The sequence below is a fragment of the Scleropages formosus genome, chromosome 9 (assembly GCF_900964775.1).
Source record: "Scleropages formosus chromosome 9, fSclFor1.1, whole genome shotgun sequence".
NCBI lineage: Eukaryota > Metazoa > Chordata > Actinopteri > Osteoglossiformes > Osteoglossidae > Scleropages > Scleropages formosus.
Genome location: NC_041814.1, coordinates 32,163,777 through 32,191,138, shown reverse-complemented (window position 1 = coordinate 32,191,138; position 27,362 = coordinate 32,163,777). Strand labels below are relative to the sequence as shown.

The following is a 27,362-nucleotide window of genomic DNA, read 5'->3' as shown; positions in this document are numbered from 1 at the left end:
AATTCAGCAGTTCTGAGTGACAGAGGGAGCTCATTCCACCACGTCGGAGCCCGAACTGAAACCTTTGTGCTTTTCAGTTTGGATCTTCTGTCTGTAGGACCACCAAGCGGGCAGAAGTGGAGGAGTGTAGCAGTCCGGTTGGGGGTAGCGAGCGATCGGGTCCTGTAGGCATCGGGAAGGCCAAACACAGCTCGTACCATGGTATTCCGTACTAACGGCAGAGGCCGGGAGACCGGACAGGACAGAGCTGCCATAGTCCATTCGGGATATCGCCGTGCCTTGGACCAGGAGTTACGTACAGTTTCTTGTGAGACACGGTGGGATCCTGCGGACGTATCTGCAGGACCAGGTTGCGGCTTCAACACACGGAGACAAAGACAGACCCGAGTCGATCGTTACTCCCGGACTCTTAGCCGATGAGGTCGGCGGAACGAGCGACTCGTCCGGTTTCGCAGAACCCTCCGCAGGAGGACGGACGAACCTGCCGGGAGGTGAAGATCTCCGCTCGGCAGAAGTTGACTTGTAGGTGGTGATCGGAGATGTCCGAGAGGCGAGTTGCGATGCGCGAGGAAACATCTGTAACTCCGGGGGAAAGGAGAGGAAGAGCTGGGTATCGTCGCCATGGTAGCGGGAGGCGTTGACAGGACCGAGGGAGGAGGAAGAGGAGAAGAGTAGGGGCCCCAGTACTGAGCCCTGTGGAACACCAGTCGAGAGAGAGGCTGAGCGGATGATCGGGAGCCACACCAGACCACTTGGTACGATCTAGCTGACAGGTGGGACTCGAACCCGTTCAGTGCTCTTCCTTGATGGCAAACTGTCCAAGAGAGGAGAGTAGAACGCAGCGGTTGACAGTGTCCAGTGCTGCAGACAGGTGGAGGAGGACGAGCACCGAGGAGAGGGAGGCGCTCTAGTTGACCGGAGAGCGTCCGGCACTGCGAGAAGAGCTGTCTCGGTGGAATGAGCGACCTTGAATCCGGAGCCATTACTGTCGAGGAGATCATTCTGGGCGAGGAGTGCAGACAGCTGGTCACAGGTTCCATGGTTTTTGACAGAAGAGGGAGGACAGAGACTGGACTGTAGCTGTTCTGCAGCCCAGAGTTTGGTGCTGTTGGTACGTAATACATCTAGATAGCCATGGTGTGGAACTGGACCACGTTGGTGTGGACATGAGAGGACAATGAGTGTAGAGAGGAAGGTGTCAGAAAGTCCAAAGAGGGGGAACAGAGCAGCTCACTGTGGTGATGCGGGGCTGGAAGGAGATGAAGATGAATAACTCTATTTTTACACTGGTATGTTCATCCACAACTCCGCCCATGCCGGTCCCAAGCCCAGATGCAAAAGGAGGAGAGTTGGTTGTGGAGTTAGCAGCTCCACCCTGTAAAAACCTGCAATGCTGCAGAAATGCCGGCAAGAGTTTCAAAAGGACTTTTTGGCCCTGGGAGAAGATGGATCTCCAGCTTGAGGTAGTATGAAGCCCAGCGGTGAAAGCCAGATTAGTCTGGAAGCCACCAGGCCGATGACTATCATGTCGACCGGGACCACCATCATTGGCACATGGAACGTCACGACCATGTTCGAGACTTGCAAGACCTTACAGGCAGCCGCTGAGATGAGGAATCGCAACCTCGCCATTCTAGGAATCAGCGAGTCAGGATGGACGGGCTCCGGCCGGAAGAGGTTCGGGAGAGCCGCTGCTGTTCTCAGCTCACGAAGAAGATACGACACACACCCAGGGAGTGGCCCGGATGTTATCCAGAAGAGCCCAGAAAACACTCATTGGACAGGAGGCGCACGGACCACAGATCCTCACAAGCTCCTCCCGTACTAAGAAGCAAAGGATCAACATGGACATCATCCAGTGTTCTGCTCCAACAAGTGACAGCGATGAGGAGGTCAAGGAAGAGTTCTACAGCAGACTGTCGACCATCATCCAGAGTTGCCCAACATGCATCATCATCGTCACGGTAGCTTTCCTCCAACTGAAGAACGTCTGGAGATGAACTGAACTGAACTGACCTGAACATCAACCCCAAGATGGGGATCTTCAACAGGATCGAGAAGCCTGTCCCACTTTATGGAGCGGAGACCTGGAGAACCACTGCCACAAGCATGAGGAGAATCCAGACGTTCATCAACACTTGCCTCAGAAGGATTCTCCGGATTTGCTGACCCAAAACCGTTCGCAACAAAGAAGTTTGGCAGCGAACGACACCGCAGTCGGTGGAGGACAAAATACTCCAAAGACGCTGGAGATGGATTGGCCGCACCCTTCGAAAACCTACTTTCAGCATCATGCGGCAAGTCCTTGCTTGGAATCCGCAAGGGAAGAGAAGTTGCGGCCGACCAGAAGACAGCTTGTGCCGCGACACAGAGGCAGACGGGAAGGAATTGAGACACCTGGAGACACCGGCTCAGGACCGGGATGCCTGGAGGGCTCTCGTCGGCAGACTACGTCCCAGGAGGAGCCAAAGATGAAGGAATGTTCATCCACAGCTCTCCAGTGGCAAATAAACTAAAATACTTGAAACCCTTTACACATTATCTTTGTTTGAAAAATAACTTATTTAATCTGTATCATTTTTCACTTTCGTTTTTATCCTGTACCTAAACAAAGTGCCACTCGTTGGTCCGTCAGCTGGAAGCAATAAAACAAGAGGGACTCGACCAGAGACTCGGCTCACGTTGAAAGACGCGTCTGACTGTTAAACAGCTCGACGGCTGCCGTCCCGTCCAGGGCGAACCCAACTTAGCGGTTCCGGGTTGGACTCCGGACCACAGCGATCGAGTCCAGTTCGCTCTTGGACGGTTGCGCACGAACGGGGGGGAGGGGTGCGCAGGTTCTGGTCAGTGCCGGAGGGGCCATCGTGGACCCGGAGCCACACGCAGTCTGTAACGGCACCTCGGCGTCCGTGTCTGTGATCATTTTGTCCGTAACAGTGTCTCAGGCTCCAAGCGTGTGTTGGCGACACACACTTTTGCACTGTTGAGACCCATCTCTACGTCCCTTTGGAGGAAAGTATCTGCTAGGAGCGCTTGCCATCAGCTGAATCGGACCCCGCGGCACCGACCGCAACCCTAAAAGGACCCCGAAGGGCAGCTGTGCAGTGAGTTGATGGACCCAAATATGACTGCGCACAATAAATTAGTAAAGGCAGACGATCCGGTGTCTCGGAAGCCCGCCGACTGAAAGCTGGACTGCTTTACAGTGAGACGATACCGTGGTAATACCATAGAGCGAGCAGGGTTATGAAGAGCACATACGAAGGTGACGTGTGCAGTAACAGGGTGAAGTGGCATCGCAGTCAGCGAGAGGGTGAAGAGCACTGGGACACATGCAGGCTCACGTCCACAGATGTCCCTGGACAGTGATGAGGATGGAGAGCACCGAGGGGAAGGAATACTGTGTTTTACTGTGGGTCGCTATTGGTTTTTCACACTATTTCATTTACCACATGAATACCCTGTTTATGTTCCTTCAGTGATCAGATGCTTTTGTCCAAAGCGACTTCCAATGAACTCTGTGTAGTGTTACTATCAGCTCACACACCTTATTCACCGCAGTGACTTACACTGCTAGATACACTACTTACACTGGGTCACTCATCCATACACCAGTAAAACACACTCTCTCTGTGTCACTCACACACTATGGGAGAACCTGAACACCATGCCTTGGGACTGTGGGAGGAAACCAGAGCAGACACGGGGACACACGCAAATTCTACACCCAGGCACTGTGCTGCTCTGACTAAGATCACTGTGTGCAGCGGGTTCGAAACCCTTTTCCATTCGCAAGAATCTCGCTCGAGACCCCCCGCGGAGAGAGAGAAAGCGTGTGTGTGTGAGCGATCTTGTTCCAGTGACCGCAGGAAACGACGGCAAAAAAGAACAACAGGCGTCATCCATGCGCGTGTGCAGAAGAGGCGAGTCCAGGAACCGCCCCAGATAAGGGCACCCGCACCCCGCCCCGCTCGCTCACTCACACACACACACACACACACACTCAGCGGCAGCGCTCAGCACCCCGGACAGCGGCTCATTCCGCGCCATGCACTCCAGCAGCAGCAGCAGCAATGGGGCTCCCCCTTCCCCCTCCCCCTCCGCGCTCCCAGGCGACCCCCCGGGGACCCCCCCACCAGCCGCCTTCTGGGAGTCCCCGCTGAGCCACGGCGTCAATGCGCTCGTGGGGCTCGCGCTGTGCGTCGCCATGCTCGGGCTCGGCTGCGCGGTGGAGGTGCGCGCGCTGGGCGGCCACGTGCGCCGGCCGCTGGGGGTCCTGCTCGCGCTGCTCGGCCAGTTCGTGCTCATGCCGCTGGTGGCCTTCGCGCTCGCGCTCGCCTTCTCGCTGGACGCCGTGGCGGCGGTGGCCGTGCTCTTGTGCGGCTGCTGTCCCGGAGGGAACCTGTCCAACGTGCTGTCTCTGCTGGCGGACGGGGACATGAGCCTCAGGTGAGTCCGCCCCCCGGTCCCGTCCCGTCCCGTCCCTCCATCCTCCGTCGCGAGCGCTCGCGCGCACTGTCCTGTCCGTCCAGTGGAGATCGCGCTGTTGGTGTGTAGAGTGCGCTTACCTGTGCGTGTGTCCACCGTGACCTCGACACACACACACACACACACACACACACACACACTTAAGCTGACTACAGCAGGCTTTAACACCATGACGACTTGTGCTGTATCAGAGCAGAGCAATTAAGAGGAGGAGGGATTCGAACCCAGAACCTTGCGGTGGGCCACCTGCTGCCACCTTACTGGTAGAGTCACAAGGGACACGAGACTGGCAAGATGCGTCCCTCCCTCACCGAGTGCACGTGTTCCTCTGTGTGTGTGTGTGTGTGTGTCCGTCCCACGAGGAGAGCGAAGATCCACCAGAACAGACATTTGCCCTCCATCACTGCTGTTTGCTGTGCTCGCCATGCTCACCGTGACCCTGACCGTGACCCCTCTTCCGCAGTGTCATCATGACCGTGTCGTCCACGCTGCTGGCGCTCGTGCTCATGCCGCTCTGCGTGTGGCTCTACAGCCGTGCGTGGATCGACACGCCCGTGGTGCAGCTCGTGCCGTTCGGGGCCATCGTCCTCACGCTCTGCAGCACACTGGTCCCCATCGGCCTGGGCGTGGCCCTCCGATACAAGCGCCCACGCGCCGCTGACATCATTCTCAAGGTAATGCGATTAGCCCCGCCCCCTCCGTCGCCCTGCACCACAGCGGGTGTCCAAACACTTCGATGTGCGTCACAGCAGGGCATCACACATCCCACAGTGTGTCCTTGTGTGTGTGTGTGTGTTTACATTACTCCATTTCTCCAAAGCGACTTCCAATGAACTCTGTGTAGTGTTACCATCAGCCCACACACCTTATTCACCGTGGTGACGTACACTGCTAGATACACTACTTACAAGGGGTCACTCATCCGTACATCAATGGAACACACACACACTTTCTCTGTGTCACTTACGCACTATAGGGGAACCTGAACAGCATATCTTTGGAGTGTGGGAGGAAACCTGAGCACCCACGGGAAAACCCCTGCAGAGATGGGGAGAACATGCAAACTCCACACAGACTGAGCAGGGTTCGAACCCACGTCCTCTCGTACCCCTGCTGTGCCCACCGCTCTGCCACAGCATGTAACGGTACAACCCTAACAGTCAGAGCGGTCCCTCCCATGGACAGACAGACAGACAGACACACACACACACACACACACGCCCGCTACAAGTGTTCACGCTCACGTGACGGACACATGTCATCCGCGTGGAGAACACGCACCCGGCGAGTGCCGCACACCGCGCGCCGGCAGCTCTGAGGATCGCACCCGTGTCTCCGCAGGTGTCGCTGTGGTCGCTGCTGCTCACGCTGCTGCTGCTCTTCTCCGCGACCGCCGCCATGCTCGGGCCCGAACTGCTCGCCCGGATCCCGCCCTCCGTGTACCTGGTTGCGCTGCTCATGCCGCTGTGCGGCTTCGCCGCCGGCTACGCCCTCGGCGCGTTCTTCGACCTCGCCCCCAGCGGCCGCAGGGCCGTCTCCTTGGAAACGGGCTGCCAGAACGTGCAGCTGTGCACGGCCATCCTGAAGGTGGCGTTCCCTCCGCAGCTCGTCGGCGGTCTCTACATGCTGCCGCTGCTCTACGCGCTCTTCCAGGCGGCCGAGGCAGGTCTCCTCATCCTGGCCTACAGAACGTACCGGAAGGAGGTGCTCCGCAAGCCGGAGCCGTGCAGGGGGGGCGGGGGCGGCGGCGGCGGCGGCGACGACGGCGACGACGACTCGAGCGTCGCCTACAAGACTCTGAAGGAGGACGAGAGCGCCTTCGACGCCGCATACGGCTCGGTGAGCGAAGAGCAGGTGCGTGCCTAGCGGGCCGCATTCCCATCATGCACGCGTGCTCCCATGATGCACCGCGCCCGCGTACGCCTTCAGCTTTCACCAACACGTGGGCGTCGCCCTTTCAGCGGTCACATGAGCGAACTGCTGCAGAGAAGAGGAACGTGTGGGCAAACGCGCCCGCTGTCGCCCGCCGTCAATATCGCCTCATCATTCACACGCTCATATTGGAGGGTCTAGTGGACACGCCCCCTGGGAGGAGCCAGGACACGCAGCACTGGACTGGCGGCACTGGGGACGGTTGCCGCGGTGATGGATGTGCGCTCTGTCCAGCTCTGAAGATGGCTGGGGGATGCTGCCGGGTGAAGGACATGTTCTCACAGTCAGGGGCTCCCACGTGCTCCATGTCCACCGAGACGCTGCGGCGCAGGTCGCGTCTCTTTCGTTTGATTTCATTTTTACGTCCGCTTCCTGTGGACAGGCCTGTACTGAGCTCACAAATAAAGACACGTTACCACACAGCTGAGCGTTCGAATTGCGGTCGAAGTTCCGAGGGGGGAAAGACAAAGGGGACGAGTAGCGACCGGACGGACGGTTGACAGCGGACAGCACCAAGGACACAAGTGGAGGACGGAAGTTTCCGGAAGGACTGTACAGTCAACAAGTTTGGACATCATCACCAACAGCATTCAGTCAGTAAAAAGACCTGTGTGTGTGTGAGACTTCAGTTAAACATCATTATTAAAGATTATTACTATGGAAACATACTGTTCACTTGCTTGGAAGCAGAGGAGGGTTTGAGTCCCATGTAGCGTGAGCTGAACTCATCTCAGAGTTAGAGACACAGCCGAAAATGGGTCTCCTGGGACAAACAGTGTAGACTCACTGGGTCAGTGTGTTGCGCGCACACACACACACACACACTTAGAGTTACAGGTATAGGTGCCTGTATTTAAACAAAGAGCTCTGAAAGGATTAATACAGAAACGTGTGTGTGTGTGTGTGTGTGTGTGTGTGTGTGTGTGTGCGTGCTTACTGATGCTTACAGACCAGTCTATAATGTGTTCATTCGGCACACACACACGGGGTCACGTGCTCGTCGACCACCTTTGCTGTACATTCGTTTACATGAACATGCATTCATTCATGACACACTTTTGTCCATAGAAAATACAGTGTGTTCATTACATGAGCAGGAAGAGACACTTAAATACAGACGTGTGATTCTTAAGTACAGTTGGTTACTTTCCACCGTATGAACCATCGTTCATCACACGAGCAGCTGCATAAAACTTTATCTGAATATCGACGATTCCTGATCACCTTCGGACAATTTTCAATTAATTAATTAAACATGACTTACTGACTTAGAGTGTTCAGGTTACAACGATTACAGTTATTTCCCCACTTATACAGCCGGGTAACTTTTTTACTGGAGCAATTTAGGGTAAAGTACCTTGCTCAAGTCAAGGGTACTACAGCTGGAGGTGGGGATGGAACCTGCGACCTTTGGGTCCAAAGCAGTGACTGTAAGTTACCCGTAACCAGTTGTACACTACTGTGCTGGGGGGGGTCTGTCACACGCGCGCACACCAGCGATCCCGCCGTCATTTGGAAAGGGGGGGGGGGACGCACCTGTCGCCGGATCGGCCGGCGCGAGCGAGCCGGCTGCGGCGGCGGCACGTGAGCGCACCGGTGTTCCGCGCACGCTCATCAGCCGCGCCCCGCGCCGCCTCCACTTAAGGTGCGCGAGCGCCGCCGCGGGGGGGGGGGCGTTGACGTAGAGAGATGGCGACGTACGGGGACGAGGCCATGGACGGCTACCTGTACTCGGCGTACAACCCCTACTCGTACCGCTACCTGGGCGGCAGGCCCAAGGGCGTCGCGTGGCGCCACAAGGGCTACGTGGGCGCGTACGGCGACGGGGACGCGTACCTGGACAACCAGCAGCGCGCGCACCTCAAGTCCATCCTGTCGCAGATCAACCCGAACCTGACGCCGCGCCTGCGCAAAGCCAACACGCGGGACGTGGGCGTGCAGGTGAACCCGCGCACGGACGCCTCCGTGCAGTGCTCGCTGGGGCCGCGCACGCTCGTGGCGCGCCGGCGCGAGGCGCCGCGACGCAGGCGCCAGGAGACGCAGGTGCCCGGGAGCCCCGTGGGGGGCGGGGTCGTGCGCTACCCGCGAACCCTGGCCGTGTACTCGCCCGTGGCGTCCCGGAGGCTGAGCTCCTTCCTGGAGGAGGAGGAAGAGGAGGAGGAGGAGGAAGAAGAAGAGGAGGAAGAAGAGGGGGAGGAAACGGAGGAGAAGGAGAAGGGGCAGCGGGAGCGCGCGGACGGGATCGGGGGCCGAGAGAAGGAGAAGGAGGAGGAGAAGAAGGAGGAGGAGGAGGACGACGACAAGGAAGAAGAGAAAGAACAACAACAGGAGGAGGAAAAGACGCTCCCGCCGGAGCAGCAGCAGCACAAGGGCGCGCCGGACGGGGCCAAGACGAAGGCGCGCGTGCGCTTCCAGGTGAGCGGCGCGTGGCTCCACCTGCGCAGGTGTCTCGTGCGCGCGCGCGGAGAGCGAGGCTCTTCACCGACAGGTAGGAGAGGAGACTGGTTTCAGCAGCACCCGCGTTGAAAGTACAAGTTTAAGACTTTTCTGTTAAAGCGGGGGTTTTCGCTGCAGTGACGTCACATGGTGTGTGTGTGTGTGTGTGTGTGTGTGTGTGAGAGAGACACACACCCACCGACCTTCGCTCACCTGTCCCGCTGGCACTTTCTTTTGCAGTTCCTAGAGCAGAAGTACGGCTACTACCACTGCAGGGAGTGCAACCTGCGCTGGGAGAGCGCCTACGTGTGGTGTGTGCAGGGCACCAACAAGGTAGGTAGGGGTGCGCGCGTGCACGCTCGCGCTCATGCATGGGGCTGACTGTGCATCTGTGTGGTGCCCTCAGGTCTACTTCAAGCAGTTCTGTAGAACATGCCAGAAGGCCTACAACCCGTACCGTGTTGAGGACATCACGTGCCAGGTCGGTAGCTTCCTTCTGAGCATCCTGTGGTGCTGGGCTTCCCTGTCGGTTGACTGTTTTGGGGGGGGGGAGAGGGATATGTACGTGTCCCATCCCGTCACCTCCCCCCGATCGATTTGTTTTCCGCAGAGCTGCAAGCGAGCCCGCTGCACGTGCCCCGTGACGCAGCGCCATGTGGACCCCAAGCGCCCCCATCGCCAGGACCTGTGTGGGAGGTGCAAGGGCAAGCGTCTCTCATGCGACAGCACGTTCAGCTTCAAGTACATCATCTAGACTAGGTGTCACTGTGTGTATGTGTGTGTGTGTCCTGGTGCCGGCACTCTGTAAATAAAGTTTAACCAGCAGTCTGTGTGTTTGCTTTCATTGGGGTGAAGAGTTTCAGTCCATGTGCTGTGGCAAAACAGATGACTGGCTCAGCCTCTGTCATTCTTTCCCATGTTTTGGGGTTTTTTTTTTTTTTTTTCCTCCCCTCCACCACCAGCCTTCTCCCTGTGTAATTCTTACAAGGCATCCCCTACTCTGCCCTAGAGGGCTGTGGTACCTTCCCTACTTCAATAGTGAGTGGTTAGTGTGACTCTCTAGTAAGCCTGAGGAACACAACTCCAGCAGCAGAGGGGGTCCAGGGGCTCTTCTGGGTGGAGATAAAAGGTGCTCCAGCAGTGCTGACCTACCCCCCCCCCCCAGAGGAGGGTGGTGGTGTGCGCACACACAACACAGCAGTGGGTTAGGTGCCAGTCAAGTGCATGTATAGAAGTTAACCCCCCCCCCACTGCACTGCAGTCAGACTGTGTACAGACCCCACAGGGAAATACACGAATCAGTAGTGGGAGGAAGGTGTATGTTTAAGGGGGTGCACCCTTATCCATCCCGCAGAAAGTGGAAAGTACATCTTGGTGAGAGGGGCTCTGCTATGAAACGCTAACAGGAGGAGGGTGGAAATAGACTGACTCAACAGTGACTTTTCCACCACTTTTCTCTTTGAGCATTCGTTTTATACACCTATTGCGCATGAACAGTGCATCGCACAAATATACAAGAAAAATACTGCGTTTTACACTATACATTTCTAAAATATATACAGAGTAAAATAAGTTAGATGCTTTTAATGACAAAAGTAGCCGCTCTGAACATACATGCACCTGTGTGTCTGCATATCTGCACGCACACGTACACACACTTCTAAAGGCAGCTACTGTTTTGGTTACCTACAGTCAGACAAACTGAGCAGGGAAGCCACCCCACCCACCCCCCAGGGGAGGTTTGACCTCTTAAGAGCCACTGGGAGGCATCCAGGAAACATTTACAACTTAGAAGGATTAGCTTGATTAAAAAATAAAATTTGTCAAAAAAATATTCTCGCAGTGCTTTCTCTTTCAAGCATGCCATGTGTCTGTCCGATGCAGGAGATCCAAGGAGTCGTCAGCCAGGGCTTCGTCCCATAGCGTCCTGCCGTTATTGCAGCCGCGCAGCTGGCTTCTGGCGAAAAAAGCGTCGCGCACACAGGCGCGCTCTTCAGAAGCCGACGCTGCTCGGCGGCCCTTGGGCCAGACGCAGGGACTCGCGCATCTGCAGGTTGAGCTCCATGAGCGTGCCGCTGGCCTGCGACAGGTCTCGGCCGGGACCCACCACGGCCACGCAGCCTGTCTGGCCCAGGCTCTGGTGCCGAAAGTAGATGTGCAGAAGCGTCTGGACGGCGTCATCCGCGTTGTGGCCAAAGATGTCGTCGGGCCACAGAGACCTGCATGGGCACACGAGGCACTAGGTAAAAAGGAGGGAGGGAGCCACGGGGCACAGCGAGCACATTTTGTAGCAGGCCATTAGCAATGTGAAGCACGGTGACACATTTGTACCTGAAGGCCTTGACCTGTGCGAGGGCGGAGTCAAAACTGTGACTCCTGAGGGACTCGATGAGCGATTGTATGGCGCTCTCAGCATCTGCTTGAGCTGCTTCAGGCACGGCCACCTCCGCCTGTCCCTCTGCCAGAGACTCTGCCTCCTTCAGACAGCTCTCCAGCACAGTCAGCTCCTCCGACATGTTGGTGACCTGCGGACGCCAGACGAGTGCTCTGTCACAGAGCTCTCCTCACGAGATCCGGCCTCTCCTGGCCCGGCTCGCCCAACGTCCAACCCTTCTCACCTCAGGCTCCCGCTTGATGGTGTCCACTCGCGTGACGAGCTTGCAGTAGGCCTGGAAGAGCAGTAGAAGCTGGAAGTGCAGCTTGTAGAGGCGGCGGCACAGCTCCAGCTCCTGGGGGAGGGGGAGGGGGAATGGCAGAGCAAGCTCATTGTCACACGTGTCACACAGGAGCCATGTTAATTAGCAGGCCTGAAGAACACGGCGACTGCTGGGGCACCCCCACCAGGTCACCGTGGTCACATGGCCACCTGGGCCACACAGTCGTTCTCACTCGGAGAGGAATGGATGCAGGTGGAAATGAACATGCAGATTGGGCAGGCAGGAAGACAGGTGTGGCCTTCCCAGCCCCCCACCCCGCAACCCAGTCTTTGCCTGCGTTGACACTCAACTCTCACCAGTTGGGTGCTGGGGGATTGGGAGATTGGCTGGGGGGGGGGAGGCACAGTACACATGGACAACACTGACAGTCCTGTACTAATCACAAGACGCGACACACCGGTTACAGGAAGCATGAATGTGGATGGTGAACTGGGGCTGATTGGGGGCGGAGTTAGTGAGCGCAGCGTAGCGCCGTGGGGGTGGAGACACACGAGGAAGGCGCACGCACATGGGTGGTGAGTGTGTGGTCTCTGATGTGAAAGAGTGCAATGAGCCACTTACTGCCAGCAGTTCCATTTGCTAAGCAAGAAGAGCGAGCAGGTCACCAAAAACAAACAAACAAACAAACAAACACACGCACACACACACAAAAAAAAAAAAGTAAATAAATTAAAAAAAAAAAAGAAAAAAAAAAAAGAAAAAACACACACAAACATGAGATGAGGAGAAGGAAAGAGAGAGAAAAAAAGCGAGAATTAGTGAGGTTCTCCAACGCGGCGAGCATGAGCCAGAGTCTCGCACACGGGCGCGCACACAATCAGGAGTGTAGCGCAGAAGGCGCAGATCCCAGCACGCCGTCGACCGGATTGATGACCCAGGACGAGTGCGTACAGGCCTGTCTCTGATGCACAGCGCTCACTCTTGGGGGGAGTGGGCGGGGCCTTTGGGCAGGCCAATGAAACACTACATCATCTATCAGCGCGACCGAGTATAGCTAACTCCAAACGGGACGATGTACATAGACACACTCAGAAGCGGTGCGGTGGAAGTGAGGGCACTAATAGGGTGTTCCCTGGGACAGAGTGTGGTGCAGTGAATGAGAGCAGCAGAGCCGCACGGCCCGTGACAAACAGCGCACCAGTGGTTGCCACAGCGTCCTGAGGGAGCTGATCTCCAACGCTGTCGAGAAACAAACCTCTGTAGAGGTGCAGAAGGCTGCAGGTGCGCGCACACACACACACACACACACACACAGCAAGGGAACCCTACCTGGGCGGTGGGCTGCCGGTCGCTGTCCTTCTCCCCAAATGTTTTCTTACAGTTCTCCAGCCACTGCACAGGGGCACAGAACAGCAGTCAGACACCCTGGTGACCCCCTGCTGATTAGTCTCCGCCCCCCACGCTGACCTGCGTGTTACTGACATGCATTACACGGATGCTTCGGTCAGGTATGCACACACTCCCCTTGCTGTCCGGCGCTGTTTGACAGAGGTGACCATCCTTTCATCGGAGTCAATAACCCATTTTGCTGCCCTACTTCGGCTGCACACCGGGCTCTGTTGTCACAACCAGTCTATGAGCTCTTTCACCACGCTTTCAGGAATATGGATACAGGGAACACGTTCTGCTCATTTCACAGTAAATAACGCTGTTCTTCCACTCCGCCTGTTACAGATGCAGCCTACATTTACACTCGACACGTGTGTTTTTTATGTCTAGCAAAGCATGGCGGTCTATCAATCTGTGTGTCAGCGCTAGCAGCGGAACACCTAACCTCAGCAAACCGGACAAACTCTTTATCCCGTGCAACACGAAGTGCTATGGGTTGGTCCAGGTAAGAAGGACGTGGCCACAGGTGCCTCACCTGTTCAGCCGCCTCTTTCTTTGCACTGTAGGTGTCCAGATGCTCCTGTAGCTCCAGCACACTGAACTTCAACGTCTCCAGTAAGCCACATGACAGCAGCTGCAAAGGGCACAGAAGTAAACATGGTGAACAACACCTGCTCCATGTGGCTGAGCAGCTCACAACCAGCTGCAACACACACACACACACACACACACACACACGTCAGAGTGCCCCCTACCGTCTCTGCATCCAGGAAGACTGTCGGACACTTGGTGCAGCTCATCATCACGTCCAGAGAACTGCGGAACTTGTTGCCGACCCGCTGGAGCTCTGGGCCCAGGAAGCTGACAGACGCCTTAGTGATGGAGCCAAACTTGTTCCGGATGCTCTGCAGCCCCAACACACACAGGGTTAGCACCCAACACACACGTGCACATGCATACACGCACATATAGAAGAGCTGGAGCTCACCTGGAAAAGCTGGGAGAACACGTGGAACGTGTGGACGGCACAGGAACCATCCGTGTCTGACAGCATCTGGTTGACGTGGCAACGCCAGGCATCTTCCTCATCATCGTAGGTGACTGGCTGAAAGGCTGCTAGGATGGCTGACAGGAAGGGGGAAGGGGGAGGGGATGCCTGGATCTCTGGGAAGCTGTCAGCATCGCCTTCGTCCTGACTGTGAACACACAAGGACCAGGCGTGGCAGTCACTGCACGTGTGCACACACACTAGCCAGCTGCACTACTGAGGTACACAGTGTGGGACACCCCGTCCTTCTGCAGCCAATGACATTAATAATGCGTGGATGGCACCTGCGTGCTGCTAGCAATCAGCTAATTGGTGACCTGCCATTAGATAGGCAGCCGGCGATTTTTGGAGGCTTCCGTTGCCTCCCCGTGACTCACCTGGACAGTCCTGAGAAGTCGGCCTCCTCTTCCTCGCACCTCTCGTCGAGCTCCTTCAAGGCAAGAGTCACGTCCTCCTCGCAGATGGAGCCAGGGGGGCTGTCTTGGGCAGGTGGTGGGGGCGGGGGTGCGGAGTCAAGCTCGTCTTGGGGGTCCTGGGAGTCTGGAAGGTCAGGGGGCAGGGGGGGCGCACTGCAAAAGCCAGTGTCCTCGCTCAGACTGCTGCTCAGCTCGTCGGCCGCCGTCCCGCTCGCATCCTGTTTGGACAGAGTCGGGACAGCAGGGGGCATTGAGCAGGGGGTACTCAAACAGCCCCCTGACACACTGCAGCCACAACAGCACTCAGGGAGAAGGACTACCCTTTAACTCTCAAACACTACTGGGACACAAGTCTGTACCGCAAAATCACTTGTTTTACCGCCAAAACACAACCGATAAACGATGGAGACGTCCCCCCATTTATTCACCTGGGACATTCTGTTAAAATCTCACAGTGCAACAGTATGTAATAAAACCCTGCATTTTTATTATCTCTTGAGATGTAACTGAGTTCACAAATGGTGTAAGGCTTTTAATTGAGTAAAATTAAAACTCAAACACAGCTAAAAAGAAACACAAACTTCTTCAAAGGCCCCTGTTCAATGTCACTGTTCACTGACTAGTTGATCCCATAAAGATGAACAACATTGCTCATCTTGGTGCTGATCATTGACACTCAGGAGCTGTAAACACTGTGGGAGAGAGTTGAACGGGGCGGTTCCCCACACTGCTCTACTGTCTGCCTGCTCTTTACTGATATCTCTGTTGACAGTAAATGTCCACACATGTCTGGTTCACTCTGCTCCAGACATTTTAGAAAACGGAGCAGTGAAGGAAATTAAATAAAAAAAATTTATAACCGTAGGAACCGGTACATTCTGAAGTGAGCACCTGCTATAAAAATTACCTACTAGTTTCCACTTTTAATTTACTGACAGCCATCTTCACTTTGCCTTTGAAATATGTGTGATGGACAAACGGAGCTCTGTGTTCTTGCATGAAGCCTTGTGCTTCTCCATGCTTCTCCACACAGCTTTCAGCAGTAACCACGGTAATGAAGAGACGGCACTCGGTCCATCCAGTCCGGGAAGACGAGGCTGAAGGTCAGCGAGGATGGGACTGAACCTCACGGCTCCCCAGACCAGACGCCACGCACACATTGAAATTCACAGCCACGTATTCATGGGCCCATAAAGGCAAGATGCGCAAAACATGACCAAGGACTACAAATAAGGCTGGCCCACGGCCCTGGCCCCACCCCATGCCAACAATGCTTTTCATTAAGTGGCGCAGAAAGCTTTTTTACGGCGACGTGGCCCTGGATTTGGGGGGGGTTAATCGATGGGCTTTTATCAAGTCCTTCCCAGACACACTTCCATTAGCCCATGACGCTAATGGCGCCATCTCCTTGGACTCACATTGGGGCCCAGTGCCACGAGCTGCACCGTGGAGAACAGGGACACAAGTGCTCAGTACAAATGCTTCAGCCGCCACCCCCGCACAGGTATACAGAACCCCCTTCCTGGACCGGACTGGAACACGGCACATACAAACAGCATGACACACAAACTTTTGTGCTTTTATGAAAACAAATCGAAGCGAAGGCGATGGTTTGAGGTGTCCTCTACAACATAGCTGTGTTAGTGAGCACCGGTAGCATCAAGGCAGCATCTCGAGCGTGTTAGTGTGTCAGGGGAGGGACCGGAGAGTGTGTTGTCAGGGGATGGCAGTCAAACAGCAGGTGTGCTCTGCCTGCTGTGCTTGTGGGCAGTGGGATGTAGTCATACTTACGTGTGTGTTGCCAGCTTGTACCCATGGCTACAGGATACATGGCTCCCAGCTGCAGGTGGGGGGTGCTAGGAGAGGGTCTGCTTTAATGTCCAGCTTTAAGGGTCTCAACTGGGGGCTGAGACTCTTTAACCAGCGTGTAGCATTAGCACAGCTGGCCTGAGGTGTCAGTCATTGATCGCTCCCCCAATCACGGACAAGCAAATGGCCAAGCTACGCCCACACGGTAGTAGCAGGGAGAAGCCAGGAGATGTCAGTGAAAGAGACCAGCAAAACGTGCGTGTGCGAAGAGCCACGAGCAGTGAGCAGCAGGTGAGAGAGGACACCCTATGGGTGAAGTGCACAAAGAGAAGGCACTGAGGGAGAAAGCGACACGCCGGCTCATGCGAAAACACCAGGAGAGTGCAGGGGGAAGCAGGGAGGGGACACCTAGAAAGCACCTGTGCACCACAGTTTATTGCTGTTCCTGATTGGTCCCACCTCAGGGGGCTGGCTGCTTGCGCTGTCTGAGTGGGCGGGCTCTAGGGCAGGGCTGTCGGGGCGCAGCACGGCCGTGGCCTCCTCCGTCACGGCACTGCTAGAGGACTCCTGAGACTGCTGCAGCGAGTCCACGTGGTTGGAGGTGGCATCATCCGTCGCAGAGTCGCTGTTCAGCTGTGTGGGGAAGCGAAGGGTTAACGTCACCAGCGCAAAGGACCATTGCTTTCGCAATCAATCCATCTATCAAAGTGTTGGGCATCGCTTTGGCAGGCTTGGTCTTCAGCGACAGGTTGGTAGTGGCCGACAGTGAGCATTCTTACAGGCAAATAGGAATATCATTCTGCTGGCAACTGGCAAATGAAGCCAACAGAGAAGCAGAAGGTGACTGGATCAGAACTGTGCAGCAGCGCCAAACTGCGGCCAAAATCAGAACAGCAGGGGTAGAGGAAAGGGCAAGAAAATGCCTCGTACCCGGAGCTCAGCCTGACACCACACGGCGCTGTGAACATTACGCACAGGCAGCTGGTGGGGTGTGCCGCACACTGGGGATCACGAGGGAGCACCCGTTTTATCGGCACGGTGGACCACACTGCGGTGTGGAACACAGCCACTCCGCTGGGCCCTCAGGGGGCGCCAACAAAGAGGTGGTGACTCAGAAGAGGGCGGGGGGGCACTACCTCCTCCTCGGATGACTCGTCCGTGTCCTCCTGGTTCGTGAGGTTCAGGCTCGGTGTGCTGCCCGCGAACTGGCACTCCTGCAGCGACGGCGTGTCGCCCTTGTCCATGCTGTCGAGCGAGCGCCGGCGCACTCCCCAGTTGAAATTGTCCATGCTCTCCCCCTGCAGGCAGATGCAAGAACAGCGGTGAGGGGACACGGGTGAGGGGCAGGGCCCAGGGTCAACTGACCTCTGGTTACAGGAAATGCTTCTGCAGAGCCCCATGGGATGAGCAACCAGGGTAAAAGCAGAGGGCTGGACCCTAGGAGAACAGGACAGCCCCGAGCCCACAAACAGTGCTCAGCACAATATGAGTGTGGTAAATTACCTAGAGCTTACAGGGCCTCACATATGCTAAGACACTGCGTTTGGAGAAGAAAAACACTCTGAGAACATGTGGGGAGACATTGAGCGCTAGGTAACACACACACAAGAAAGCAAAGGCAGTTGGCCTGGAGCAAGGCACATGGCCCCAAGAACAGCTACACACAAACACACTGCTGATGGTTGGGTGCAATGCACAGGACTGACTGCACATCCTGACACACGAGCAACAAAGAGGAGATGTGATTGGATGAACCTGTCGCCCCATCAGCAGGGGGTGGAGGAAGGCGGTACAGATCAGGCTGCAACTTACCTGCAGCTCCTGGTTGGCAAAAAGGGAGGAAAGACACAGGAGTTAGTGAGACCAGAAGCAAAGCAGAATGTGGAGGGTGGTTTATATACACACACAAGCACACACATACCCCCCCCCCCCACATAAAGACAAAATGCTTTCTGCCCCTGAAGGACACACTGCAGTGCATGTGTGTGTACATGCTTACACATGTGGACGGCAGCACTGGCCCATCATTGCATCAAGCTCTTGGAAACACAACATATACTCTTCAGTCCTTCTCCCACGATGCCTCCCTCTGCAAACTCACCTCTGCATCCTCCAGCTCCACATCCAGGAAGTCAAAGTCCTTGAAGACACCAAACTGTTGCTCGCTGCTGGTGTCCTCAGCAACAGCCTCCTCCTCATGGGTGGCCTCCTCCACAGTGGGGATAAGGCTGGTCTGCTGGTCACCCGAGTCCAGGTCCTCATTGGAGGAGAACACCACCTGTGGGCAGCATGCTGTCAGAAGGCAGAACTGCTGGTAGTGTAGTGCTTAGAGCTGCTGCCTTTGGACTTTCTCCAGATGCAGTATGCTTGAGCAAGGTACTTCCCTAAATTGCTCCAGTAAAAAAAAAAAAACACTACTCTATAAATGGGTAAATAACTTAAGTAGCTTAACATTATAGGTTGCTTTGGAAAAAATCATCAGATAAATTAATAAATGGATAGCCCAGCTGGATACACAGCAGGCTACGGGATGGGCAGGGCCTGGACAGACACACACGCACGCGCACGCACACACACACAGCGGAGAGGGCTATCAGGAGCTCTTACCGAGGGGTTCTTGGGAAGGCCAGACTCAGGGCCACACAAAGAGAGCACGTTCATGAGCTTCTCTCTGGTCCTCCTCTATAGCACAGCACAACAGAAAGTGTCAAACGAGTTCAGAGTGAGCAGAGATCTGTCTCAACACACACACACGGTACCTGAGATAGCTGAGGCCTCTTCCAGCTCACAGGAACGAGGCCGTTGGAGTTGGAGCCTGACGACGTGGATGAGGTGCTCCGTGTCACGGCGATGACCTGAGGCTTGCCGTTGCGCCCTGCCGCGCTGCGCTGCTCGCCGTACTTGTGCCCAATTATCGGTGTCTGGGGAGGAAGGGTCACTCCGGTTAAACGCGCACACACACACGCGCACACACACACACACACACACACACACACACACACACACACACGAGACACTCGTTTGGTTTTGCTCCTGGTGGGATCCTGCAGGTGAACCACAGACCCACACACTAACACTCCACAGTGGGTGATACAGGCCAGTGCTGATGGTTTACACACAGAGAAGGAGCCGCTTAGCAACACACTGTTACTAACCGTAACGAGTAACAGATTTTCAAACATCCAGTTTGTTAATTTATTTGTAGTTTCATCACTTATCTGTTTTCTAATATTTGCCCACAGGGGATGGGGGGGGGACTGTGTTTAACCTCTGAGTAGACAGATGGTAGAAAGAGGACTGAAACAGTAGAGCGGTGTACAAAACTGTCTCAGTTTAACTCCCTTCCACAGTGTTTACAGCTCCTGAGTGTCAGTGATCAGTACTAGTCAATGAGATCAGTCAGTCAGTGAACAGTGACACTGAACAGGAGTTTGAGAATACCATGTATTATTTATTAACAGTGATGTAGGTTGCATATTAGTATTAATATGGATTAATTAATGGATCCACTTCGCCCAATATCTCTCTAGCTCATTTACAGTGTAATTGTTCACGCACCTTTCATGAGCATCCCCCGATACAGCCTTTATTCAGGCACTACTCTCGCATTGTATTGGCTTGTTTGTATATCTTATAGTATTTAAAAAAAAAAAAAAAAAAAAAACTGGTGGGAGGGTATCAGGATTTGTAACAAATTAGGTTTACCTGAGACTTTCACGTCTACAGCTATGTTTCTTTCCCTTAATCTAATGCATAATTGTACTTTTGCTGAGATGTACGTCACTTTGGACAAAAGCATCTGCTAAATGAATAAATGTAAATGTAGTATTAATACAAAAGGGTTAAGATGTTAACCTCTTCCAAGTTAAGACAAACACAAAGGTCTTACAAAGTATTTTGTGTATTATAGCTAGAGCATGTGAGGTTCTTACAGAATCAGTGAACGAAGTGAGGAATGCCTGTATCATTACCTTTCAGAGTTATGAACAAAATGAGTGGTGAACACAGTTCCATTCCCAGTAGAGTTTCTAGGATGAGGATCCAGTTCAGAAAACCACTGGCAGGGAAGGAAGGAGCGGTACCACGACAAGAAGCACCCTACCTCGGAGATGTCGAAGTGGAAGTCAAGTGTCTTGCCAGGGAGCTCCTTGGAGGAGCTGTTGAAGATGCGCGTGAAGGCGATCTCAGGCGAACCTGATGACTCAGAGCTGTAGGAGCGGTGTAGCTCGTCCGGCACAACGAGGCTGGCGGAGCGTGATACCACCAGTTTCAGGATGTTCTGTGCCTCCTTCCAGTAGGGGCTCTGTGGACAGATCCGGTGGGACACTGAGAGAGAGAGACACACAGACACACACACAGACAGGGTGGAAACCAGGAGAGCTAGGGAACCGCTGGTTCTCAGGTCCCCACATGCCTATTTTCCACTTCTTTCATTTCTTTGTCCTGCAAACGGTCTCCATTCCTCTGCTCATTTCGCTGATAGATCATTTCAGTGCAATGTAGCAGCATACAGTGAACATGACACTGCGCAGGTGGTCCCTGCACTGACTGACGATCCTGCTGCAGGTTGGAAACCCCCCTTATATTTTATGAGACAAACATAGGATACATAAACCATCAGCAGGCCACACTGTATAACAGGCTTTGATTTACCCCCCCCACTTATTATTTTCCGTTTATTGTGATGCTCTACTTTCATTTTCACTTTCATGTCCAGATGTGCCTTTTCAGCACCTCCAGAACACTCACTGAACTGCTTGGTCACCACAGTAAAGCACAAGTAACCTGGTGGGAATCACAGAGCAAACACAGGCGCTGCCGGATGCCTAAACTGTAACCAAAATAATGCAGTAAGGCCGTGTTCCGACCCGCGTGTACGTCACCTGCTTTTCCAGTCAGGACCTACGTCACTATGTGCTCTGCGTTTCAGCTGTGTCATATTACACAAAAAATCCTGAACCCCGAACTTGGAGCAGCCCGTTCATTTCCCTGTTGATTGGCTACGACACACGTGTTACACACACTATGACACATGTTGGCGCTAGTCAGGCCCCCTGTGCTAGCACAGCTGCTCCCAGTCACTGCCGCGAGTCTCATGGGAGCAATCAATACCATTAAAGTTGCGATCGCCGTTCTCGGACTCAGACTAGATGGGCAGTCAGAGACTCGTAGTGACCTCAGCTGGCCGGTGTGGGGCCACGGAAAGAACACGCCTGTCCTGCACTGACCTGCACGTACTTCCCAATGATCTTCATGATGTCCAGGTTGAAGGACTTGACCGGCGCAGCTGAGAGGTCGATGTGGCTCAGCAGGCTGTAGATGACCTGCAGTAAGGACTGCTGCATGCTGGCGAGACCCTTCTCCAGCAGCTGGGGGTGAGAGCGCAGTCAGGACCTCGCCCCCTTTTCCTTCACTCGCGCGCTACAAACTACACACAATTATCTGGCTGCAGGAACTCGTGTTCTAGAGGCAGGCCAACTTCCAGGCCACAGCACACTTCTCACCTCAGCCAAGTAAGTGACCAGGTTCAAGGTGATCTGGGAGAAGGAGTCGTGCAGGTAGCGACACACCACATTGGTCCAGTTGGCACAGTCCCGCGAGTAGCTGTGGGTGCTGTAAAGGCTCATCATGTGGGCCAGGTTGGCAAGGGAGGCAGCGCCCTCCTCGGAGCAAACGCGAGCGATGCGGTCCGCCGTCTCCCTGCAGAAGGCTGTGGGGCTGTCAAAGTGCTGGATGAGGTGTGGCAGGAGGCACAGGATGTTGAGCGGGAAACCTAGGGGAGCGCAACACACACACACAACCAGACATAGGCACCACTGTATTGCTTTTAGTCTTACTTGTAAGAACTCAAGTTCAAATTTCAGACTTTCTCTGAACTGCTCTCCAGTCTCAAAATTATCGCGTAAGACACCCCTATCTAATTCACTCAAGTAGAAGGATGGCAATGGAAATAACGGTCATTGCTAACCCCTCATTGCAACACAGAGCACGTTCCCCTTATTGAAGAAATGCATATTTTTTCCCCACTAACAAAAACAGCACGTTGAAGGTGTAAATGATTGTAGGTAGATTAACAATGTAAGTCACTTTGGAATAAAGCATTAGCTAAATAAATAATTGTAAAGTTAACCTGTACAAACGGGCAAATGAACTGCAACTAGCTTAGTTTACAAACCTAATATTGTTAGTTACGATGCAGAAAGGGCTCAGAGATAATATTGTAAATAATATTAAGAATAGCGAAAGAGGCTTGAAAACTTTGCAAGGCAAGGTGAATCTGAAAAGTAAAGGGCGGGAGTATCAAGAACACTCAAGAAGGGCTTCTGTAACATCGAGGACATGAAGGTCAGACATCAGGTGCAAAAGGCTCGGAGGAAAGAGCTCCGCTAAACTTTGCGTTCGCAAACTCATTCCACCCCGGTTATGTGTCCCCCTACCAGCTCAGCCCTCGTCTTGCTCACCCGCCATCTGAGTGGGGTCGACAAGTGCATGCCGGGACACGGGGATGAGCTTGCTGAGCAGGTGGACGGTGAGCTCCTGGGTGGAGGCTGAAGTGAAACCCTTGAGGAAGAGCTGCTGGAGGCCGGGAAAGCTATGCCACTTGAGCTTGGCCTGCACCCTCTCGATGCGCTCGCGGCTCTCGGCCCTCTCCAGCGGCAGCTGCCCCAGCAGTTTGTTGAGCAGCCGCAGCGCCAGCAGGTACTCAAACTCATAGTCAGACTCAAGCAGCGACGTCGCGATCCAGAAGATGGTGGCCATAAGGTTGCAGGGGTCTGGAGGAGGCGGCGGCTCCCCTGAAGCCCCGCCCTCCCGCAGCGAGGACAGACTGCGCGTGCGGGCCAGGCTGCCGTGGTTGCCACCACGGCCATCCGGAATGTCCAGCGTGTTGCTGCGGCGGCGGTCGCCCTTGCGGTTGCCCAGGAGGCTGGCGCGCAACGAATTGCTGCGTGTGTGGTTGTAGTGGCTATGGAGCAGTCCGCCACTGCCACCTCCACCACCCCCGTTGCCACCCCCACCCAGGTTCAGCTGACCCGTGCTCTTCCTGTTGGCTGCAAACTTCCCCAGGAATGTGTCCGGTGAGTAGGAGGACCTGGGGCAGAAAGCAGGAATGAGGCTGGGGCACACGAACAGGGCAAAAGAGCTAGTGCTGCTAGCTAACGCTAACACTGCTGGCTAACAGATCAGGCATAAGACTTAAGTGCAATAACGTGTTGTTTACAGTTATACTTATTCACAGGAAACATTAACAATAACATTACAAGGGTAGCAGCATGTAGAACTGGGTGTGAAACACAAAGGTAACACTGAGTAAGTAGTGTGAATTTACAGAGAAGACGCTATGGCGTCACGTCTTCATGGGTGAGAGGGACTTGTTTTCAGAGTTGCGCAAGATCTCTTACTGTGAGAGCACGGACAGGAAGTCGTAGCTCTTCATGGTGTCAGCCAGGATGTCAATGCTGGCCTCCAGGGTCAACAGCAGCTCGATGACAAATCCCTGCGGGGGGGTGTAACACTGGGAAGTGAAGCAACGAGGGCACATCCCTCCACGCAAGGAGCGCGCCTGGTCCTCAACAAACAGTGGAGGGAAACAATGACAGGAACCACAGACTCAATGCAGACATGCTGTCCTCACCTGAGCTTCCTCCCCGGGGTCGCCCACCGTCTCCACGAGGCGAGACAGGACGTCCGACAGCGTGGAAGCCGTGAGAGGCTGCTTCAGCGCTCGAAAGATTTGGAAGGAGCGCCCAGCGTAGTGACGCGAGGAGCAGGACAGGGCTGTCTGCAGGGCAGCCTCACTCAGAAGCTGCTCCAGCTGGAAACCTGTAGCAGAGGATACTGGGTAATGTAGTACACAGATGCAGCAGTGGGACATATGGGCAGGGTGGTGCAATCACGCAGGAAGTCGTTAGCTTGCAAATGCCCAAAATGAAGAAGGCTGCATGTACTTAAGGGATTAATGAGTGAACAATCAACACTGAACAAGAGCTGGTGTATATTTATTCACTCACTTTGATATAGTTTTCCGTAGCTCAAAGCTAGCCTTGAAAGTCGTACAAAGCGTATTGTATCAATTGAGAGTTCTCTCACTAAACTATCACATTTTCACAGACACCACGCAGTATGCAATATATAAGAAACACACACACAGACACAGAGGTTACCTGAGTGGAACTGCTTGAACACAGTGACCACATATCTGAGAAACACTGTGAGATGATCTGCACTCTTGATGCTTGGGTTTTTGGGCGACACGTCCTCGTGATTCCAGAGAGGGCCCCGCTTCCTAGTGGGGGGTCAAAGCACACAGCTGGAGGCAATGTGACCACACACACAGCGAACCAAGTAAGCAATCGAGCTCTGTACAGTACAAATTCATACACAGTGGCGGTGCATACATGCACAATCTCACACACGCACAGAGCAAACCACACTTGGACACAAGTTCTGAGTGATAGAGCACACACGACGACACGCATGTGACAATACCACAGTACCCCCATCCTCAGCTGGACTGCGGGGTTCCAGCCAGAAACAAGGAGGAAGGAGAAGCTTGTCAGCAGCAGCTGCTGAACACAGCTGGGTCTGTACAAACTCACAGATGCACACAGGTCACACAGGCCTCACCTGGATGTGATAAACTCGATGAGTGACTTGACCTTGTCGTCCTGCTCGGTAGAGAGCTCCACCTCGTTGAGCAGAGCTGGGGTCAGGTGGGGCAGGGCTGAGCTCACACCTGTGCCTAGGCTCACGCTGGATGACGTGGAGCTCGAGCTGAGACCCGAGTCGGTCATGGGCGATGGCTGGTAGTCTGGCATAAAGTCATACGCACCTGGGCACGCAAATGGACACACATGCAAGTGAGTGCAAGGACACACCTACGGAGGACCCAAACATGCGGGCGGGCTGAACAAGACTCACAGGCCAGGCTGTAGTCCTGAGCCGCCGGCTTCACTGTCAGTACCCTGGGCTCGTTGAAGTCGCGGTTGCGCAGTAGCACGGAGGCCAGCGACTGCACGTTACTGCTGGCGCCCTGGACGACGAGCAGGTGGAGGAGCAGCCGCTTGCAGTGCTCGTACACCTCTGGGTGCTGGTGGTCAAACCCTGGGCGAGCAGAGAGGAAGCGAGGCGTCTCGTTGGCCCTGGGTTTCGTCTAACGAGCGGAGATGCGCAGCAGGCACTGCTATAGGCCCGTTACCTATGAAGATGGCATGAAGCAGCAGGTGCAGGTAGGCGCTCCACTCCACCTTCACTCCATGGTCCACTATGAGGTCAGTCAGCAGGATGACAGCAATGTTGCATCTGAAACCCAGGGCAGGAGGGGAGTGGAGGAGCAGCTCACAGGTGGCACATGAAGTCCCGTATGGACGACAGCTCACACCAAGTACCGGGCGAGCTGCTTACCGGTGCAAGGGGACTCCGGGGTTGCTTGTCTCGGGCAGGTAGTCCACCAGCGGTGACCAGCAGCCTCCCGTTGGCGGGAAGGGGAGAGGCTCCGGCTGATTGTGCTCCATCACCTTCAGCCGCCAGTTAGCATACACCGGCATGGAGTCGTCTGAGAGACACAGGAGGCGTTCATACACATGCAGAGGGGGAACTGTCAGGGGTCCAGGAGAGATGTCACAGGGCTGCTTTGTGTCCACCTGAACTTTGGCAAGAGGGTGTGCTTCACCTTTCCACATTCAGAACGTCACCAGAATACGAGTGTGTGCTTGTGTGTGAGTGTGAAAGAGAGAGAGAGGGGGGGTGCATGCGCTCACTCTTCTCTTCCTCATAAGAGCCCCCTGAGCTGCTGCTGTAGCGTGACTCCAGACGGTGATGCTGCCGGTTCAAGTTGCTGTTGAGGCCACTGTAGATGTCCAGGTGTGTGTAGCTGCAGAAACAGGAGTCAGAGCAGTCACATTGAGTGTGTGTGTGTGTGTGTGTGTGTGTGTGCGTGCGTGCGTGTGTGCGTATGTATGTATTTCACAGCAGAAACTTCTACCTCTCCTCTATGTTGCTGTCCTTCATCTTGCTGTCATGGTGTCCATCTGGTGCTGCAACCATGGTGTTGCTGCTGGAAGTAGTTCCTGCAGACAAGGACAGACGGACGACATGTGTGAGACAGGGGATAAACACACAAACATGACGGACACAACACCAGGAAGACTGGGCCAAAAATATCACGGGCAATTCCAGGACACGACAAACTGTTGACTCATTGCTGACAGGACTGGCGTCAGATGCGGGATTGCGAAGAGTCACCTGAGGTCACTGAAGGGATCTTATAGCTGGAGGTGATGCGGTAGTAGGGCGGGTTGTCCATGTGTGTGACCGCAGAGGACACAGGGTCAGTGAGCTCTAGCTCACACACCAGCTCCTCCAGCAGTTGCATAGTTTTGTCCCGGCCAAGGTACACGACCACCTTCTTGACCTGTTCGCAAAGACACCACAACGTGAGCAAAATGCAGGGACAGCAGGGAGAGCTTGGATGCTACAGGGATAGCTGGTAGCATAGTGGTTATCACTGTAACCTTTGCACATTCAAATCTCACTTCTGGCTGTAGTACTCTTGAGCAAGGTATTTATGGGTAAGTGATTGTTGGTAGACTAACATTGCAAGTCACTTTGGGGAAAAAACATCAGCTAAATGAATAAATGTAAAATGCTGGCTGCTAATCACTGGGACCAACAGCAGACATCTGCACATGCACATGCCCGGACAAACACTGCTATATCCAAGATTTTACATGAGGTAACCTGTAAAACGGAGAGATGTATGTATGATAAAAGTTTTACTGATCATGACTTTGTGGTAAAAGTGACTGCTGTGGTCATAAGGTGAGAAGCTGCTGCTGCTATAAATCTCTTCTTTCATTGCAATACCTATAGTCCCCTAAAGGATTATGGGAAAGCTTTCAGCCATCTGTGGACACAGCACCAAAGCAGAGCAGCTCCTTCCACAGCCAACCTGACCTAAAGTCACCAGGTGGGAAATGATGACCGTATGTCGTGGAGGATGAGAAGAACCTGTGCGAACTGCAAAGATATCATTAGACTCCAATAAGTGTAATGGTATTAATAGCTAAAAATGGAGAACGCCCATGGGGGGGTTAGAACTAGGCACTTGGACTCTCAGAGGTCCGCCCCACTCCCCTTTCCTTTTGGAGATTTCGTTCCTTTCCTCCAAGGCCGATAGACTTACAGCTT

The 27,362-nt window shown here is 54.4% G+C and overlaps 3 protein-coding genes across 7 annotated transcripts in view; 2 read left to right on the top strand and 1 right to left on the bottom strand.

Annotated features, from left to right (window-relative positions):
- The first annotated feature begins 4,192 nt into the window (after window positions 1-4,192).
- Window positions 4,193-6,581, top strand: slc10a4 (solute carrier family 10 member 4). Its single transcript, XM_029255020.1, has 3 exons — window positions 4,193-4,449; window positions 4,952-5,162; window positions 5,830-6,581. The coding sequence occupies exons 1-3, from the start codon at window positions 4,208-4,210 to the stop codon at window positions 6,352-6,354; spliced, it is 978 nt and encodes a 325-aa protein (XP_029110853.1). The 5' UTR covers window positions 4,193-4,207; the 3' UTR covers window positions 6,355-6,581.
- A 1,513-nt stretch (window positions 6,582-8,094) lies between these two features.
- On the top strand, window positions 8,095-9,845 carry zar1 (zygote arrest 1). The gene is made up of 4 exons (XM_018733106.2): window positions 8,095-8,835; window positions 9,097-9,189; window positions 9,263-9,337; window positions 9,467-9,845. Exons 1-4 carry the CDS (start codon window positions 8,110-8,112, stop codon window positions 9,608-9,610), a joined length of 1,038 nt encoding a protein of 345 aa, XP_018588622.2. The 5' UTR covers window positions 8,095-8,109; the 3' UTR covers window positions 9,611-9,845.
- A 445-nt stretch (window positions 9,846-10,290) lies between these two features.
- fryl (furry homolog, like) overlaps window positions 10,291-27,362 on the bottom strand; it is a 49,590-nt gene continuing 32,518 nt past the window's right edge. For 4 of the 5 annotated variants that reach the window (XM_029254807.1, XM_029254806.1, XM_029254810.1 and 1 more), the window contains 28 exons: window positions 26,418-26,586; window positions 26,158-26,242; window positions 25,934-26,046; window positions 25,578-25,728; window positions 25,372-25,475; window positions 25,095-25,277; window positions 24,801-25,005; window positions 24,338-24,459; window positions 23,809-23,996; window positions 23,576-23,670; window positions 22,637-23,265; window positions 21,680-21,948; window positions 21,404-21,544; window positions 20,278-20,478; window positions 18,935-19,096; window positions 18,783-18,857; window positions 18,277-18,453; window positions 17,312-17,473; window positions 16,635-16,808; window positions 14,328-14,584; window positions 13,891-14,098; window positions 13,658-13,807; window positions 13,438-13,536; window positions 12,843-12,905; window positions 12,135-12,152; window positions 11,475-11,585; window positions 11,188-11,381; window positions 10,291-11,075 (listed from right to left, as the gene is read on the bottom strand). In XM_029254807.1, the coding sequence (XP_029110640.1) occupies window positions 10,850-11,075; window positions 11,188-11,381; window positions 11,475-11,585; window positions 12,135-12,152; window positions 12,843-12,905; window positions 13,438-13,536; window positions 13,658-13,807; window positions 13,891-14,098; window positions 14,328-14,584; window positions 16,635-16,808; window positions 17,312-17,473; window positions 18,277-18,453; window positions 18,783-18,857; window positions 18,935-19,096; window positions 20,278-20,478; window positions 21,404-21,544; window positions 21,680-21,948; window positions 22,637-23,265; window positions 23,576-23,670; window positions 23,809-23,996; window positions 24,338-24,459; window positions 24,801-25,005; window positions 25,095-25,277; window positions 25,372-25,475; window positions 25,578-25,728; window positions 25,934-26,046; window positions 26,158-26,242; window positions 26,418-26,586 (4,731 nt within the window). In that variant the 3' untranslated portion in view covers window positions 10,291-10,849. The remainder of the gene's footprint in view (window positions 11,076-11,187; window positions 11,382-11,474; window positions 11,586-12,134; window positions 12,153-12,842; window positions 12,906-13,437; window positions 13,537-13,657; window positions 13,808-13,890; window positions 14,099-14,327; window positions 14,585-16,634; window positions 16,809-17,311; window positions 17,474-18,276; window positions 18,454-18,782; window positions 18,858-18,934; window positions 19,097-20,277; window positions 20,479-21,403; window positions 21,545-21,679; window positions 21,949-22,636; window positions 23,266-23,575; window positions 23,671-23,808; window positions 23,997-24,337; window positions 24,460-24,800; window positions 25,006-25,094; window positions 25,278-25,371; window positions 25,476-25,577; window positions 25,729-25,933; window positions 26,047-26,157; window positions 26,243-26,417; window positions 26,587-27,362) is intronic. The other variant, XM_029254809.1, reaches the window with a different exon arrangement.

Excerpts from the sequence above, each read along its gene's own strand:
- slc10a4 (XM_029255020.1), top strand. The coding sequence starts at position 4,208 with ATGCTCGGGCTCGGCTGCGCGGTGGAGGTGCGCGCGCTGGGCGGCCAC. Across the intron at positions 4,450-4,951 it reads GACGGGGACATGAGCCTCAG|TGTCATCATGACCGTGTCGT; the intron begins GTGAGTCCGCCC and ends CCTCTTCCGCAG. Across the intron at positions 5,163-5,829 it reads CCGCTGACATCATTCTCAAG|GTGTCGCTGTGGTCGCTGCT; the intron begins GTAATGCGATTA and ends GTGTCTCCGCAG.
- zar1 (XM_018733106.2), top strand. The coding sequence starts at position 8,110 with ATGGCGACGTACGGGGACGAGGCCATGGACGGCTACCTGTACTCGGCG. Across the intron at positions 9,190-9,262 it reads GTGTGCAGGGCACCAACAAG|GTCTACTTCAAGCAGTTCTG; the intron begins GTAGGTAGGGGT and ends TGGTGCCCTCAG. Across the intron at positions 9,338-9,466 it reads TTGAGGACATCACGTGCCAG|AGCTGCAAGCGAGCCCGCTG; the intron begins GTCGGTAGCTTC and ends TGTTTTCCGCAG.